Source organism: Nycticebus coucang, chromosome 17, assembly GCF_027406575.1.
Source record: "Nycticebus coucang isolate mNycCou1 chromosome 17, mNycCou1.pri, whole genome shotgun sequence".
NCBI classification, from domain to species: domain Eukaryota; kingdom Metazoa; phylum Chordata; class Mammalia; order Primates; family Lorisidae; genus Nycticebus; species Nycticebus coucang.
In genome coordinates this window covers 45,217,583-45,233,179 of record NC_069796.1, presented here as the reverse complement: position 1 = coordinate 45,233,179, position 15,597 = coordinate 45,217,583, and the positions used below count along the sequence as shown (strand labels likewise).

Genomic DNA, 15,597 nt, shown 5'->3' with positions numbered 1-15,597 from the left:
ACAAAAAATGTAAACATTTTTTAAAAAGAACACTCCTATAAATTATGAAACATAGTCACCTAATATTTCCAGTGTGAGAAGGATGAAATAAATACACTGAAATACTAAAGTCAAATCATATTCAAAAGTTAGAAAAGAATGAAATTAAAAAGATGCTCGTATTACTTTAACAAGCAGTGTGTTAATTTTTAAATGTTAAGGTAAGAAATGTAGTATTAAAAAATCAATACATTCTTTAAATTGAAAGAGAAATAGCAAATCTCTAAGTATCATATGTAAAATGGTTTATTTTCCTAATTATGAAATACATTAACACAAATAATTCATTCAAAGAGCACTTAAGATTTAATTTACAGAAAAAGCTTGGAGAACAAATAGTTGGGTAAATATATACTGTAAAACTAAGATCTCATGTAAGTTAAGGAAAAATAGTATTGGAACTAACAGAAACAGTAAGTCTTCTCTTAAAGCGTAACAGTCAAGAGTGTCCAGAAATTTTTTTTATTTTTATTATTATTTTTAAACAGAAGTTGATCTCAAACCAGATACACAGACTTTTCTATAGAAATGTGAAATAAAGTCATTCTCCAGAGCTTAACAAATGTCCATCTAAGGGGCAAGCTCGCTTACAAAATATCCAAATCAGGAAAAATGAAGGGACCAGGAGATAACAATTTAAAAATATTCAGGCAACATAAAATAGCAACCACAACATGGCAACCATACGGTGCTGGCAAAAACACTACACTAGATTGCACTGAAAAATCATTCTGGCTCTGCGCCCATAGCACAGTGGTTATGGTGCCAGTCACATAAACACAAGCTGGCAGGTTCAAACCCAGCCTGGGCCAGTTAAACAGCAATGACAACTGGAACAAAAAAATAGCCGGGCGTTGTGGCAGGCACCTATAGTCCCAGCTACTTGGGAGGCTGAGGCAAGAGAATAGCTTAAGCCCAAGAGTTTGAGGTTGCTGTGAGCTGTGACACCATGGCATGGCACTCTACCGAGGGCGACAGCTTCAAATTCTGTCTCAAAAAAAAAGAAAAAGAAAAATCATTCTCAGCCAGGTGTAGTGGCTCACACTTGTATTCCTAGCACTCGGGGAGACCAAGACAGGTGGACTGCTTCAGCTCAGGAGTTTGTGACCAGCCTGAAGAATAGCGAGACCTTGTCTCCTACTAAAAATAGAAAAACTAGCCAAGCATCAGGTAAGTGCCTGTAGTTCCAGCTACTCAGGAGGCTGAGGCAGAAGGATCTCTTAAGACCAAAAGTTGGAGGTTGCTGTGAACTATGATGCCACAGCACTCAACCCCAGGGCCTCAGAATGAAACTCTGTCTTAAAAATAAATAAATAAAAATCATCCTACCAATTCACAAAAAATATAAAAGGATGTTTTACTACACTGGAATGCAATTAGCAAAATCCAGACAGCAAAACACTCTACAGGACAAACGAATGAGTTTCTTCACAAAATAAAATTTAAGGAAAAAGAAGAAGTAAAGAAAAAAGGAATGAATGCACTGCCCTTCATCAATCATGGCACATGTCCACCAACTTGTTTTTCTGGCCCCAGGATGAGTTGTGTCAGTGATCCAAATTCTCTCACCTGGCTCCCCTTGTGACCAATAGTCTAATTATAACACAGCCGATGGGACAATGTAGCTGAGCATCAAAGAAGAAAGTTAAAATGGATAGTCCTTAGACAGATTTGCTCCTCCTTATTCTATTTAGAGCAACTGTAACAACTGAGCACAGACCAAACAAGATGTATAACCAAAGATTTATGCAATCTCAAACTCCCTTCCTTCCACATGACTTAACGCAGTAGTTTTCAACCTTCCTAATGCTGTGACCCTCTAATACACTTCCTCATTTTATGGTGACCCCCCACCATAAAATTATAAAGAATTTTAACAATTATAATTAATAATTATAGATAATTTTATGGTGGGGGTCACCACAACATGAGGAACTGTATTAAAGGGTCACGGCATTAGGAAGATTGAGAACCACTGACTTTTAACAGAATTACTACGAACTATTATATGTATGTATTATTAAAGGAACTGTATCTGTATCAGCAATTAGAATTAAGTTATGTATAAAATCTTAGAAAATGAGAAATACCAGAAAGTGTCAGTTGTGTAGCTCTACACAAAAACAGGCATTATCTATTTTTCACAATCTTCAAAATTAGAATTTTTTACAAAGATACAAATCAGACGGTGTTAACAATTTTTTTTGTTTGTTTGCAGTTTATGGCCGGGGCTGGGTTTGAACCCACCACCTCCGGTATATGGGGCCGGCACCCTACTCCTTTGAGCCACAGGCGCTGCCCCAATTTGGGTTTTTCAAAACTGTTCTTTCAATCATAGTGGCTCACACCTATAACCCCAGCCAGCACTTTAAGAGCCCAGGGTGGGAGAATCACTTGAGGCCAAAACCTCAAGACTAGCCTGAGCAACATAGCAAGACCCATCCCTTGCAAAAAAAAATAGAAAAATTAGCAGAATATGGTAGTAACTGCCTGTAGTCAGGAAGAAGAGCCCAGGAGTTTGAGGTTGCAGTGAGCTATGATTATGCCAATGCACTCTAGCCGAAGTGACAACCTATTTTATTCACTCAATCAACTGCTCTTTCAAAATTCAAGATAATTGGCTCAGTGCATGTAGCTCAGTGGCTAGGGTGCAGGCCACATATACCAGGTTCAAATCCAGCCTGGGCCTGCCAAACAACAACAACTACAAAAAAAAAAAAAAAAAACTAGCTGGGCATTGTGGCAAGCACTTGTTGTCCCAGCTACTGAGGCTGAGACAAGAGAATTGCTTAAGCCCAAGAGTTTGAGGTTGCTATGAGCTGTGATGCCACGGCACTCTACCAAGAATGACATAGTGAGACTTGGTCTCCACAAAAAAAAAAAAAAAAAACTCAAGATAACACAAATTTTCTCTTATACCCAAATAGGCTGCTTTTCAAACAGATTCTTCTAAACCACTTAACTTTAATGCTGCAAAGGACTCATGCTGCAAAACTGTAACTTATTATAAAAGAGTACAGGCCAAAAATTATGCTATAAAGTACCAAAGAAAAATTTCTATGAAAGAAACGAAAAGGTTTCTTCTTATTTCTATTACTTGAAGAAACATCCAAGCAGCCTCTCCTCTTAAATTGTACTACATAATCAAAGAGCAGGATAAAGAAACAAAAAAGTGATACTAGACCAGGCACAGTGGCTGTCACACCTATAATCCTAGCATTCTGGGAAGCCGAGGCGGGTGGATTGCCTGAGTTCACAGGCTCGAGACCAGCCTGAGTAAGAGCAAGACCCCATCACTAAAAATAGCCATTGTGACAGGCGCCTGTAGTACCTACCAGCTACTCGGGAGGCTGAGGTAAAAGAAACACTCAAGAGTTTGAGGTTGCTGTGAGCTGTGACGCCACAGCACTCTACCTAGGGCAACATAGTGAGACTCTGTCTCAAAAAAAAGAGAAAAAAAAACAAAAAGAATCAGAAATGGCAACTAAATGATATGTAACCCTTAGAATGAATTGTAAAAATGAAGAAAAAAAACATGCTATGAAAAAGGGACACTATTGGGTAAATTAACTAAACTGAATACAGGCAATAAAGTATTACCCGGATGTTAAATTACTAAAATTGATAACTGCATCATGCTTATCTAAAAAACAAAATCCTGGTTCGGCACCTGTGCCTTAAGCAGCTAAGGCGCCAGCCACGTACACCTGAGATGGTGGGTTCAAATCCAGCCCAGGCCTGCCAAACAACAATGACGGCTGCAACCAAAGTCCAGGAGTTGGAGGTTGCTATGAGCTGTGATGCAACGGCACTCTACACAGGGCGACAGCTTGAGGCTCTGTCTCAAAAAAAAAAATAAATAAAATAAAATAAAATCCTTATTCTTACAAAATACTCACTGAAGTACTCAGGAGTGAAAGGAAATGATGTATGTCATTTACTATCAAATGATTCAGAAAAAAATAGTTATGAGTATGAATATGTAAAAAGAGAAAATGAGGCAAATCTCCAATGAGTAAATCCAGGCCAGGTGTACTTAGAATTGAAATCCTAGCACTTTGGGAGGCCAAGGTGAGAAGATAACTTGAGTTTAGGAGTTTGAAACCAGCTTGGACAATAGAGAGACTCGGTCTCTACAAAAAAATTAAAAAATTAGCTGGGCATGATGGTGCATGCCTGTGTTCCCAGTAACATGGGAGGCTGAGGCCAGAGAATCACTTGAACCTAGGACTGACTATCATCACACCACTGCACTCTAGCCTGGGCAACAGAATGAGACCCTATCTCAAAAATCTAAATAGAGGTCATACTATTCTTGGGTACTATTTGTTGCAATTTTTATGGAAATTTAATAACAGCACTGTACTCTAGCTGAAGTGACAGTAAGATTCTGTCTCAAGGCTTGGTGCCTGTGGCTCAAGCAGCTAAGGCGCCAGCCACATACACCTGAGCTGGCAAGTTTGAATACAGACCAAGCCTGCCAAACAACGACGTCTGCAACAACAAAAAAAAATAGCCGGGCATTGTGGCGGGCGCCTGTAGTCCCAGCTACTCGGGAGGTGGAGGCAGGAGAATGGCTTGAGCCCAGGAGCTGGAGGTTGCTGTGAGCTGTGATGCCACAGCATTCTACCCAGGGCAACAGCTTGAGGCTCTGTGTAAAAAAAGAAAAAGATTCTGTCTCAAAAAAAAAAAAAGAAAAGAAAAAGTCTACTCGGGAGGCTGAGGCAGGAGAATTGCCTAAGCCCAGGAGCTGAAGGTTGCTGTGAGCTGTGTGACGCCACGGCACTCTACCGAGGGCAATAAAGTGAATCTCTGTCTCTACAAAAAAAAAAAAAAAAAAAGTCAAGAAAATAAATTCATGATCTATGTGTATGTGACTTAATAAAAGAGAAGAAAAAAAAAAAAAGAAAAGAAAAGAAGGCTGGGCATGGTGGCTCATGCCTATAATCTTAGCACTCTAGGGAGCCAAAGCAGGTGGGTTGCATGAGCTCAGGAGTTAGAGATCAGCAGGAGTAAAGTAAGATCCCTTCTCTACAAAATAGAAAAACTAGCTGGGCATTGTGGCAGGTGCCTATAGCCTCAGCTACTTGGAGACTGAGACACGAGGCTCACTTAAGCCCAAGAGTTTGAGTTTGCGGTGAGCTAAGACGCCATGGCACTCAACCCTAGGGCAACTGAGTGAAACTGTCTCAAAAAAAGCAAGAAAGAGAGCAAGAGAGAGAGAGAAAATACTTAAAAGAGTAAAATTATTTCCAGATAAAAAATTCCAAACAAGAGGGGCGGCGCCTGTGGCTCAGTCGGTAAGGCGCCGGCCGCATATACGGAGGGTGGCGGGTTCAAACCCGGCCCCGGCCAAACTGCAACCAAAAAATAGCCAGGCGTTGTAACGGGCGCCTGTAGTCCCAGCTACTTGGGAGGCTGAGGCAAGAGAATCGCTTAAGCCCAGGAGTTGGAGGTTGCTGTGAGCTGTGTGAGGCCACGGCACTCTACCAAGGGCCATAAAGTGAGACTCTGTCTCTACAAAAAAAAAAAAAAAAAAAAAAGAATTCCAAACAAGAGCGGCGCCTGTGGCTCAGTGAGTAGGGTGCCAGGTTCAAACCCGGCCCCGGCCAAACTGCAACAAAAACTAGCTGGGCATTGTGGTGGGCGCCTGTGGTCCCAGCTACTCAGGAGGCTGAGGCAAGAGAATCGCCTAAGCCCAGGAGTTGGAGGTTGCTATGAGCTGTGACACCATGGCACTCTACCGAGGGCAACATAGTGAAACTCTGCCTCTAAAAAAAGAAAAAAAAAACTCTAAGCAAGTCAAAAACAAATATTGGGAAGTATTTTCTGTATAATAACCAATATTTATGTGTCAAGCAGTGAACTAGAACTATATATACATATGCATATAAAATCTTATTTAGAGCGGTGCCTGTGGCTCAGTGGGTAGGGTGCCGGCCCATATACTGAGGGAGGCGGGTCCAAACCCAGCCCCAGCCAGCTAAAACAGCAATGACAATTGCAACAAAAAATAGCCAGGTGTTGTGGCAGGAGCCTGTAGTCCCAGCTACTCGGGAAGTTGAGGCAAGAGAATCACTTAAGCCCAAGAGTTGGAGGTTGCTGTGAGCTATGACGCTACAGCACTCTACCGAGGGCAACAAAGTAAAACTGTCTCCAAAAAAAACTTATTTAATCTTTAATAAGTACTACATAATCCTCATTTTACTGACATGAAAGTGAGACAGAGAAGCAATTTCTTTTCTTTTTTTTTTTTTTTTTTTTTGAGACAGAGTCTTACTGTTTTCCTGGGTAGAGTGCTGTGGAGTTATCATGGCTCACAGCAACCTCAAACTAGGACTTAAGTGATAATACTCTTGCCTCAGCCTCTCCAGCGGCTGGGACTACTCATGTGCTACCATGCACAGCTAGTTTTTTGGTTTTTTCTTTCTACTTTAGTGGAGACTGGGTCTCACTCTTGCTCAGGCCAGTCTTGAACTCCTGAGCTGGGGCAATCTACCTGCCTTGGCTTCCCAGATTGCTAGGATTATAGGCATGAGCCACCGCCCCCAGCCTACGTAACTTTTAAATAGGGTTGCTATTTTAACTCATGCAACCTAATTACAGAATCCACATTCTCATCATATACTATATTTTCTGTATATAAAAGGAATTATAGGCTCAGCACCCATCACACGGTGGTTACGGTGCCAGTCAGATACACCAAGGCTGGTGGGTTTGAACCCAGCCCTGGCCAGCTAAAACAACAATGACAACTGCAACAAAAAATAGCCAGGCATTGTGGTGGGTGCCTGTAGTCCCAGCTACTTGGGAGGATGAGGTAAGAGATTGCTTGTCACAGAGTTAGAGGTTGCTGTGAGGTAAGATGCCACAGTACTCTAGCCAGGGCAACAAAGAGAAACTATGTCTCAGAAAAAGAAAAAGAAAAAGAAAAAAGACAGAGTAAATGGCTTACACACATTACACAAGAGAAAAACACAATTAAATTCAAGTGGGGTAGGATGGAGAAACGAGGGAGTTTGGTAAGCTCCCAATGGGCACAATGTAGGGATGGGTATATGGCACACCACCTGGGTGAAGGACTCAACTACAACTTGGACTTTACCTAATAAACACAAAAAAATGTAACCTAACTGTACCCTTATACTAATCTGAAATTTAAAAAAAAAAAAAAAAAAATCTTTTTTTTTTTTGAGACAGAGTCTTACTTTATCACCCTCGGTAGAGTGGTGTGACATCACAGCTCACAGCAACCTATAGCTCTTGGGGCTTAAGCAATTCTCTTACCTCAACCTCCCAAGAAGCTGGTACTATAGGTGCTCGCCACAACACCCGGCTATTTTTTGTTGCAGTTTGGCAGGGGCTGGGTTCAAACCAGCCACCCTCGGTATGTGGGGCTGCACCTTACCCTCTGAGCCAAAGGCACTGCCCAAGGGAAAAATATATTCTTTATAAAAAAGAAGAAAAAATAGTAAATTGTTTATCTATATAACATGAACACTTCTCTTGAGGCTTCACTACATTCAGGCAAGTGTTTAGATTTAACAAATTTTTCTTTTTCTAGAAGTCACTGGATAAGATTTCTCTGAACTCTTCAGTATCACTAAAATATTTCTTGATTTCTAAACAAGCTATCTGAAATTTTTCCAACTCTTAAAGTCCAAGAAACTAAGAAACCCTGATAAAGAATCATCACCATACCTCCAAGGATACTGGTGATAGAATCTAAGAAGCCCTTAAAAGCAAAAAGAAAAATTTTGCATTACCTCTTCTTTAATTTCTTCTTTTTCTTGGACCAATGGTTTTGGCTCAGGCTTAACTGGTTCCAAAGGTGGAAGGTAGTTCTTAGTATAGAGACTTTCAAATAGCTTGTCCACAAAACCTGAAGTTTCTAAGGAGAAGAAATAATATTTAACTGCTACACAAAAGAAAACAAATGTTTAACAACATACTATTAGAAAAGCTTAGGAAAACAGGGCATTTTGTATACTGCTGGTAGGACCAAAAAAGAGACCTGTGTTATGGAGGAGAAACCTTTTTCCAGGTTTTAAAATCCTTCTGACATACTTGCAAAATAATATGAATGTAAGATTACTTGTTGGAATATGTGATAGCAAAATATCAGAAACTCAAATTTCCATGAATAAGAGTCCAGTCAAATAATTATGGAACGATCATACCACAAAATAAACAGCAGCTATAACAAGCATTGATAATCCCAGATGTCTAAGATATGAGTATTTGTATGTGTTTATATCTGAAAGGATACAAAAACTGACAAAACTGTGTATCAGAGGTGAGAAAGGGGCAAATGTGGAATAGGTAAGAGAGACTTTCACGGCATACCTTTATATTGTTGGATTAAATGCACTACCGACTCAAACAATTTAACTGAAAAATATTTTTAAATCAGTTGAATATATATTAACACAAAAATTACATGAAAGTAACTTTTTCTGTTTTACATTAAAGGCTGCTCTATTTTTTTTATTCTTTTTTTTTTTTTTTGTAGAGACAGAGTCTCACTTTATGGCCCTCGGTAGAGTGCCGTGGCATCACACAGCTCACAGCAACCTCCAGCTCCTGGGCTTAAGCGATTCTCTTGCCTCAGCCTCCCAAGTAGCTGGGACTACAGGTGCCCGCCACAGCACCCGGCTATTTTTTTGTTGCAGTTTGGCTGGGGCTGGGTTTGAACCCGCCACCCTCGGCATATGGGGCCAGCGCCCTACTCACTGAGCCACAGGCGCCGCCCAAAGGCTGCTCTATTTTGAAACCTTTTTATACTAATTGAATGGGAGAACCAGATGAATTTACTTAAAGTATAAATGTCAAAATATTTACATTGTCTTACTAAAACCAAATTTAAATAACTTTCATTAGTCCTAACCTAAGGAACAGCTGAAGCGCATATAAAAAACACAATTCAGACTCTACTTACACTGCCATTATTATGCTTTCTACATAAAAGATCTTTCTGATTTCTCAAATTACCTTTTCTTCAGAAAAAACATCTTCCTATAAACTTCTTTACACTACTAATTTGTGTAGTAAGCATTTCATGATTACAAACCTGTTAGCTCTTGCTCATTATTACTTAAGACAATAACTTAATCGGCCCTTTCAAGAGCCTTTCTAATCAGAAGACTTTCTTTTTTTTTTTTTTTTTTTTTTGTGGTTTTTGGCCAGGGCTGGGTTTGAACCCGTCACCTCTGGCATATGGGGCTGGTGCCCTACCCCTTTGAGCCACAGGCACCACCCCGACTTTCTTTTTATACTTATTTTAAAAATAAATTATCACATGGATTATTTATTTATTTATTGAGACAGAGTCTCACTTTGTCACCCTCAAGAGAGTACCATGGCATCACAGCTCACAACAATCTCTAACTCTTGGGCTCAAATGATTTTCTTGCCTCTGCCTTCCAAGTAGCTGGGACCACAGGCACCTGCTACAATGCCCGGCTACTGTCTCACTCTTGCTCAGGCTGGTCTTGAACCTCTGAGCTCAGGTAATCCACCTGCCACGGCCTCGCAGAGTGCTAGGATTATAGGCGTGAGCCACCGTGCCCAGCCTCACAGATTATTTTGTAATTTGAAAGACATACAGCCCAATTTTTAAAAGAGCAAAGACAAACATCTAACACATCCAACATTAAACAATATTCAAGATACATTATTAAATTTTTAAAATACATTTTAAAAAAGAGTGTGCTCATTTACTGCTTTTCTTTCTTTCCTTTTTTTTTATTTAAGGGGGAGGGTCTGCTGTGTTGCCCAGGCTACATAGAGTGTCCTGCATAATCACAGCTCACTGGAGCCTTGAACTCCTAGGCTCAAGTAATCCTCCTCAGCCTCCCAAGTAGGTGGGACAACAGACATGTGCCACCACATTTAGTTAATCTGATTTTCTTTCTTTCTTTTTTTTTTTTTGAGACAGAGTATCATGATGTTGCCCTCAAAAGAGTGCCGTAGGCATCACAGCTCATAGCAACCTCAAACTCTTGGGCTTAACCGATTCTCTTGCCTCAGCCTCCCAAGTAGCTGAGCCTACAGGCACCCGCCACAATGTCCAGCTATTTTTTGTTGCAGTTGTCATTGTCGTTTAGCTGACCAGGACTGATTTCAAACCCGCCAGCCTTGGTGCATGTGGCCAGTGCCACAACCACAGTACTACAGGCACAGAGCTTGATTTTCATTTTTTTAAAAGACAGGTCTTAGACCAGCCCAAGCAAGAGCAAGACCCTGATCCCATAACTACTAAAAATAGAAAAACTAGCCAGGCATCATGGTGGGCACCTGTAGTTCCAGCTTCTTGGGAGGCTGAGGCAAGATGATTGCTGGAGCCCAAAAAGTTTGATGTTGCTGTGAGCTATGTGACACTACAGCACTCTACAGAGGGCAACAGTAAGACTCTGTCTCAAAAAAACTAAAAATAAAAATAAAAATAAATAAGACCAGGCTCGGCGCCTGTGGCTCAAGCAGCTAAGGCACCAGCCACATACATCTGAGCTGGCAGTTTCGAATCCAGCCCGGGCCCACCAAACAACAATGACGGCTGCAACCAAAAAAAAAAAAAAAATAGCCGGGCATTGTGGCGGACACCTGTAGTCCTAGCTACTTGGGAGGCAGAGACAGGAGACTCACTTGAGCCCAGGAGTTTGAGGTTGCTGTGAGCTATGACGCCACAACACTCTACCCAGGGCAACAGCTTGAGGCTCTGTCTCAAAAAAATAAATAAGAGCAGGTCCTGCTATATTGCCCAGGCTGATCTTAAACTCCTGTTCTCAAGTGATCCTCCTGCCTTAGTCTCCCAAAGTATTAGCACAATAGGCATGAATCACCATGCCTAACCCTAATACTTTTTTTTAAAGACAGAGTCTCACTATGTTGTCCTCAGTAGAGTGCCGTGGCATCACAGCTCACAGCAACCTCAAACTCTTGGTCTTAAGCTATTCTCTTGCCTCAGCCTCAAAGTACCTGGACGACAGGGGCCTGCCACAACGCCTGGCTATTTTTTGGTTGTAGCTGTCATTGTTGTTTTGGCAGGCCTGGGCTGGGTTCGAACTTGCCAGCTCCAGTGTATGTGGCTCTGAGCTACAGGCATCAAGCCCCTAATATTACTTTAACATGTAATATAAATACAAGCACAAGTATACAGTTATACTGTCCAATATGGTAACTACTGGCTACATGTGGCTCTTTAAATTTGAGTTTAAAATTAAATTTAATTCAATTTAAATTTAAAAATCTCAGCCAAAGCCAAGCACAGTGGCTCATGCCTGTGTAATGTTACCACTATGGGAAGTTGAGGTGGGTGGATTGCCGGAGCTCAGGAGTTAGAGACCAGCCTAAGCAAGAGGGAGACCCTATCTCTACTAAAAATAGAACAATTAGCTGGTCATTATGGTGGGCACCTGTAGTCCCAGCTACTCAGGAGGCTGAGGCAAGAGGATTGCTCAAACCCAGAAGTTTGAGGTTGCTGTGAGCTATGACTCCAGAACACTCTATCCAGGGCAACAGAATGAGAGTGTCTCAAAACAAAACAAAACAAAAATAAATAAAAATCTCAGCCACGGGACAGCGCCCGTAGCTCAGTGGATAGGGCGTCTGCCTTCATACACCGTGGCTGGTGAGTTCAAACCCAGCCCGGGCCAGCAAAAACAACAATGACAACTGCAACAACAATAGAAAAAAATAGCCAGGCATTGTGGCGGGTGCCTATAGTCCCAGCTACTTGGGAGGCTGAGGCAAGAGAATTGCTGAAACCCAAGAGTTCAAGGTTGCTGTGAGCTGTGACACCACAGCACTCTACCCAGGGCAACAGCTTGAGACCCTGTCTCGAAAAAAAAAACAAAAACTCAGCCACATTAACCACATTTTAGTGCTCAATAGCCACATGTGGCTAATGTCTACCAAACTGGCAAGTAGACACAGACCACATCATTGCAAAGTTCTATTGGACAGTTTTAGTTTAGAAAGATACATGTAAGCAGATTAACAGTGATTTTTATCTCGGGTGGCTAATTTATGACTGTTTATTTTCTTCTCCTTTTTAAAATGTATTACCTCTTCCTCATTTATATTGCCTTGTAATTTAAAAAAATTACTAAAAACCCTTATAGCTTTTTATAAGAGGAATACTTAGATAGCTACACATAGATTTGCCTCTTATCAAATATCTTTACTACGCTTTGCTCTTTTTTTGTGCCTCTACATTTCATATGACTCATCTTTAATGTAAATTAAGTAATGTAAATTAATACTTTTTTTTTTTTTTTTTTTTTTTGCAGCTTTTCTTTTTTGGCCAGGGCTGGGTTTGAACCCGCCACCCAAGGTATATGGGGCCAGTGCCCTACTCCTTGAGCCACAGGCGCCGCCCTAAATTAATGCATTTAGGAGAAAACACTCATCTGTACTGGGGAATAAGCATTACTTATTGGGTTTGTTTACAAAGAAAGGCATAAAATGCATGAAAAAATATGTAATCCTGGGTTTTAGATTAAGAATCCACATTTACTCTTTTTGTCCTCAGAAGAAACATTTATTGGTGATCTCATCACTGATAGCTCCGTTATTTATTTATTTGGGTTTTTTTTTTTTTTTTTTTAAGAAAAAGGGTCTTGCTGTGTTACAAGGCTGAAGTATAGTTGCCCAATCATAGTTCACTGTAACCTGAATCTCCTAGACACAAGCAATCCTCCCAGCTCAAGCTTCCAAGCAGCTAGGAACACAGGTGAGTGACATCATGACCAGATAATTTTTTAATTTTTTTTTGTGTAGAGATTGGGTCTTGCTATGTTACCGGGTCTTGCTATGTTTCCCAGGCGATTTGCAAACTCCTAAACTCCCATAGCACTGGAATCACAAGCATGAACCACCATATCCAGCCACCAATAGCCAGACTAACTGATAAGTATTATTCACATTGCTGTTCATACATTCAACAGTATTTCCTGAACATCTTCTATGTGCCAAACTCTGCAGTTTCTATGTTTCCACTCTCAGCAAAAGAAAAGACAGATAAGGGTGGGGAGGGATAAGATAAATAGGCAAATAAATACATGATGAGAGTAATAGTGCCACGAAAAAAGTAAAACAGAGTTGGAATGAAAAAAGAGTGAATGGAGACATGGGGTATAACATGTTGCATATACAGTGTTCAGGGGAAACTGCTCTGAGAAGATACCATTTAAAAAAAGTGAGGGAAGAATCCACATTTCAGGCAAGGCTAAAACAAGTTCAAAGGCCCTGAGTTGTAAACATGCCTTATTCAACAGGTGGTCAAAGTGACTAGAGGGAAACAAGCAAGTGACTGGTAGGAGATGAGGGCAGAGCAACAACAAGGAAAACTTCAAGAAAGTTCTCTTCACCATGGAAACAACTTTGGTAGAAAGATGCGAAGTTAAAGGCATAAGGAAAAGAAGACCATGCCCATCTCTTCTAGGATATCAAGAAGCCCCAGCCAAGAAAGGAAAAAACAGATGGTTTTATTGTCTTAATGAACAGTAAGAATAACTAGTTTCATTATCCTTAAACTCAACCATCAAGGCTCTGACAAAAGCTGCAATGATCTAATCACCTAAAAAGCATCAGAGTTGCCACTGCTGCCTCAATATAGGAAAGCAGCAAAATCAGTTCTGCCAAAACACATGATAAATAATTAAGCATGAGTGGGTATATACAAGCAGTCAAAGGACCCTCAATATTTTTCCTATCAAGTTTTTATCTTTAAGACTTTTCAGGAAGTTTTAAATTTGAAATCTTTACTGAAATACTTGGTTGAAGGCCCATAATAATTACCTTTTTGTAAAAAGACATCAAGTTGATCAGCACAAAAGGCTTTCAATTCTTTTTCAGGTTTGTCCTTCTTGACCAGTGCTACAACATAGTTGGCTAAAGCTGAAGGGTCAGCATCACATCTATTTAGACAAAAAGAAAACAAAAATTTAAAAATACATTTTCTTTCAAACAGCATTATTAAATGAATTAAGTCCTATTTTGGAAAACCAAAGTTGAAGACTTTATTTTAAAAAGTAACTACAAACACAGGCAACTAAAATAATAAACAGCATATTCATATTGAAAATGAGATTTCCTTTTATTTCTATAAAATAACAAGTTTGTCTATTTTTGAGTTTCTGATTAAACCAAGTGCCTTGGACCAGGTCTACATTTATTTGCTCTCTCGATGATAAAGGTAAAGGCAACTGACCCTTAAATTGCAGTTTGGCACCTTGATAGTCCCTGAGGAACCATCTGTTCCATGTGACCAATAAGGAAAAAGCAGGGGGTGGGATAGCTTTTTCCTCTTCTGAAGGCACTTCTCCCCACAATCTCAGGCACCAGCACTAAAAGTGGCTATCAATACCACTAATCTTTTTAATATAAGTATCTTTTTTTTTTTTTAATTGAGACATAGTCTCACTTTGTCACCCTTGGTAGAGTGCCATGCAGTCAGAGCTCAAAGCAACCTCAAACTCCTGGGCTCAAGCAATTCTCTTGCCTCAGCCTCCCTAGTAACTAGGACTATAGGAGCCCACCACAAGGCCCGGCTATTTTTTTGTTTAGCAGGCCCAGGCTGGATTCGAACCCACCAGCCCCAGAGCATGTGGCCAGCGCCCTAACCACTGAGCACGGGCACCGCCCTTTTTATAAGAATATCTTAAGAATTTTAAAAAGGGAGAACGAAAAAAAGGATGGCACCATAAGTATTACTGGGAAATGCTTTAGCAGTATAGGAATGAGAAAATTTAGGCATTAGAAACAGAAAAGAGAAGGGATGAATCAGAGGCAGAGATAAACTTGACCTACTTGACTTTTTTTTTAGTCAGTAGTAACCTGACGTGGATGCTCAAAATCATTTCCTATCCCAGAGTAGCATGTGATCTTTGGATTGCCAACTCCTAAAGTATAGAAATCTGTCAGACGCTTTATCTGTATCACATGAAACTAAAAGTTTTCATGGTATGTATATACACATACAGAGAGAGAAGGCTGTCTAGACAGAAAGTATCCAGCCACATGTGTATGAAAAATAGATATATGTCTGGATATTTACCAAGCACACATATACATACATATATACACACTAAAAAAATTATTATATACATAAGATAAATCTAGAATATGTAGTATTACACGTATTTTTTTCTAGATTCCCCCAGCAATGCATATTTAAGTAACATATCCTTTATGGCTTTACAGGGTTGTTATAGAGGTAAAACAAAAATTCAGTATAACAGTAAAAACCATTATGCAAGGAAAATAATTATAGCCCTATAAAACTCTATTCAAATCTAATCTTTTTCTTTTTTTCTTTGAGACGAAGTCTAACTTTGTTGCCCTTGGTAGAGTGCAGTGGCATCATAGCTCACAGCAACCTCAAACTCTTGGGCTCAAGTGATGCTCTGGCCTCACTTTTTCATTTTTAGTATAGACAGGTTCTCACTCTTGCTCAGGCTGGTCTCAAATTCATGAGCTCAAGTGGATCCACCTGCCTTGGCCTCCTAGCGTGCTAGAATTACAGGCCACATCTGGCCACAAATCTAACTAATTGTG

The 15,597-nt window shown here is 40.2% G+C and overlaps 1 protein-coding gene across 4 annotated transcripts in view; it reads right to left on the bottom strand.

The window, feature by feature from the left end:
* RBM27 (RNA binding motif protein 27) overlaps nt 1-15,597 on the bottom strand; it is a 96,425-nt gene that overhangs the window by 66,213 nt on the left and 14,615 nt on the right. For all 4 annotated transcript variants that reach the window (XM_053566897.1, XM_053566900.1, XM_053566899.1 and 1 more), the window contains exons 2-3: nt 13,840-13,958; nt 7,806-7,930 (exon numbers count right to left, since the gene is read on the bottom strand). In XM_053566897.1, the coding sequence (XP_053422872.1) occupies nt 7,806-7,930; nt 13,840-13,958 (244 nt within the window). The remainder of the gene's footprint in view (nt 1-7,805; nt 7,931-13,839; nt 13,959-15,597) is intronic.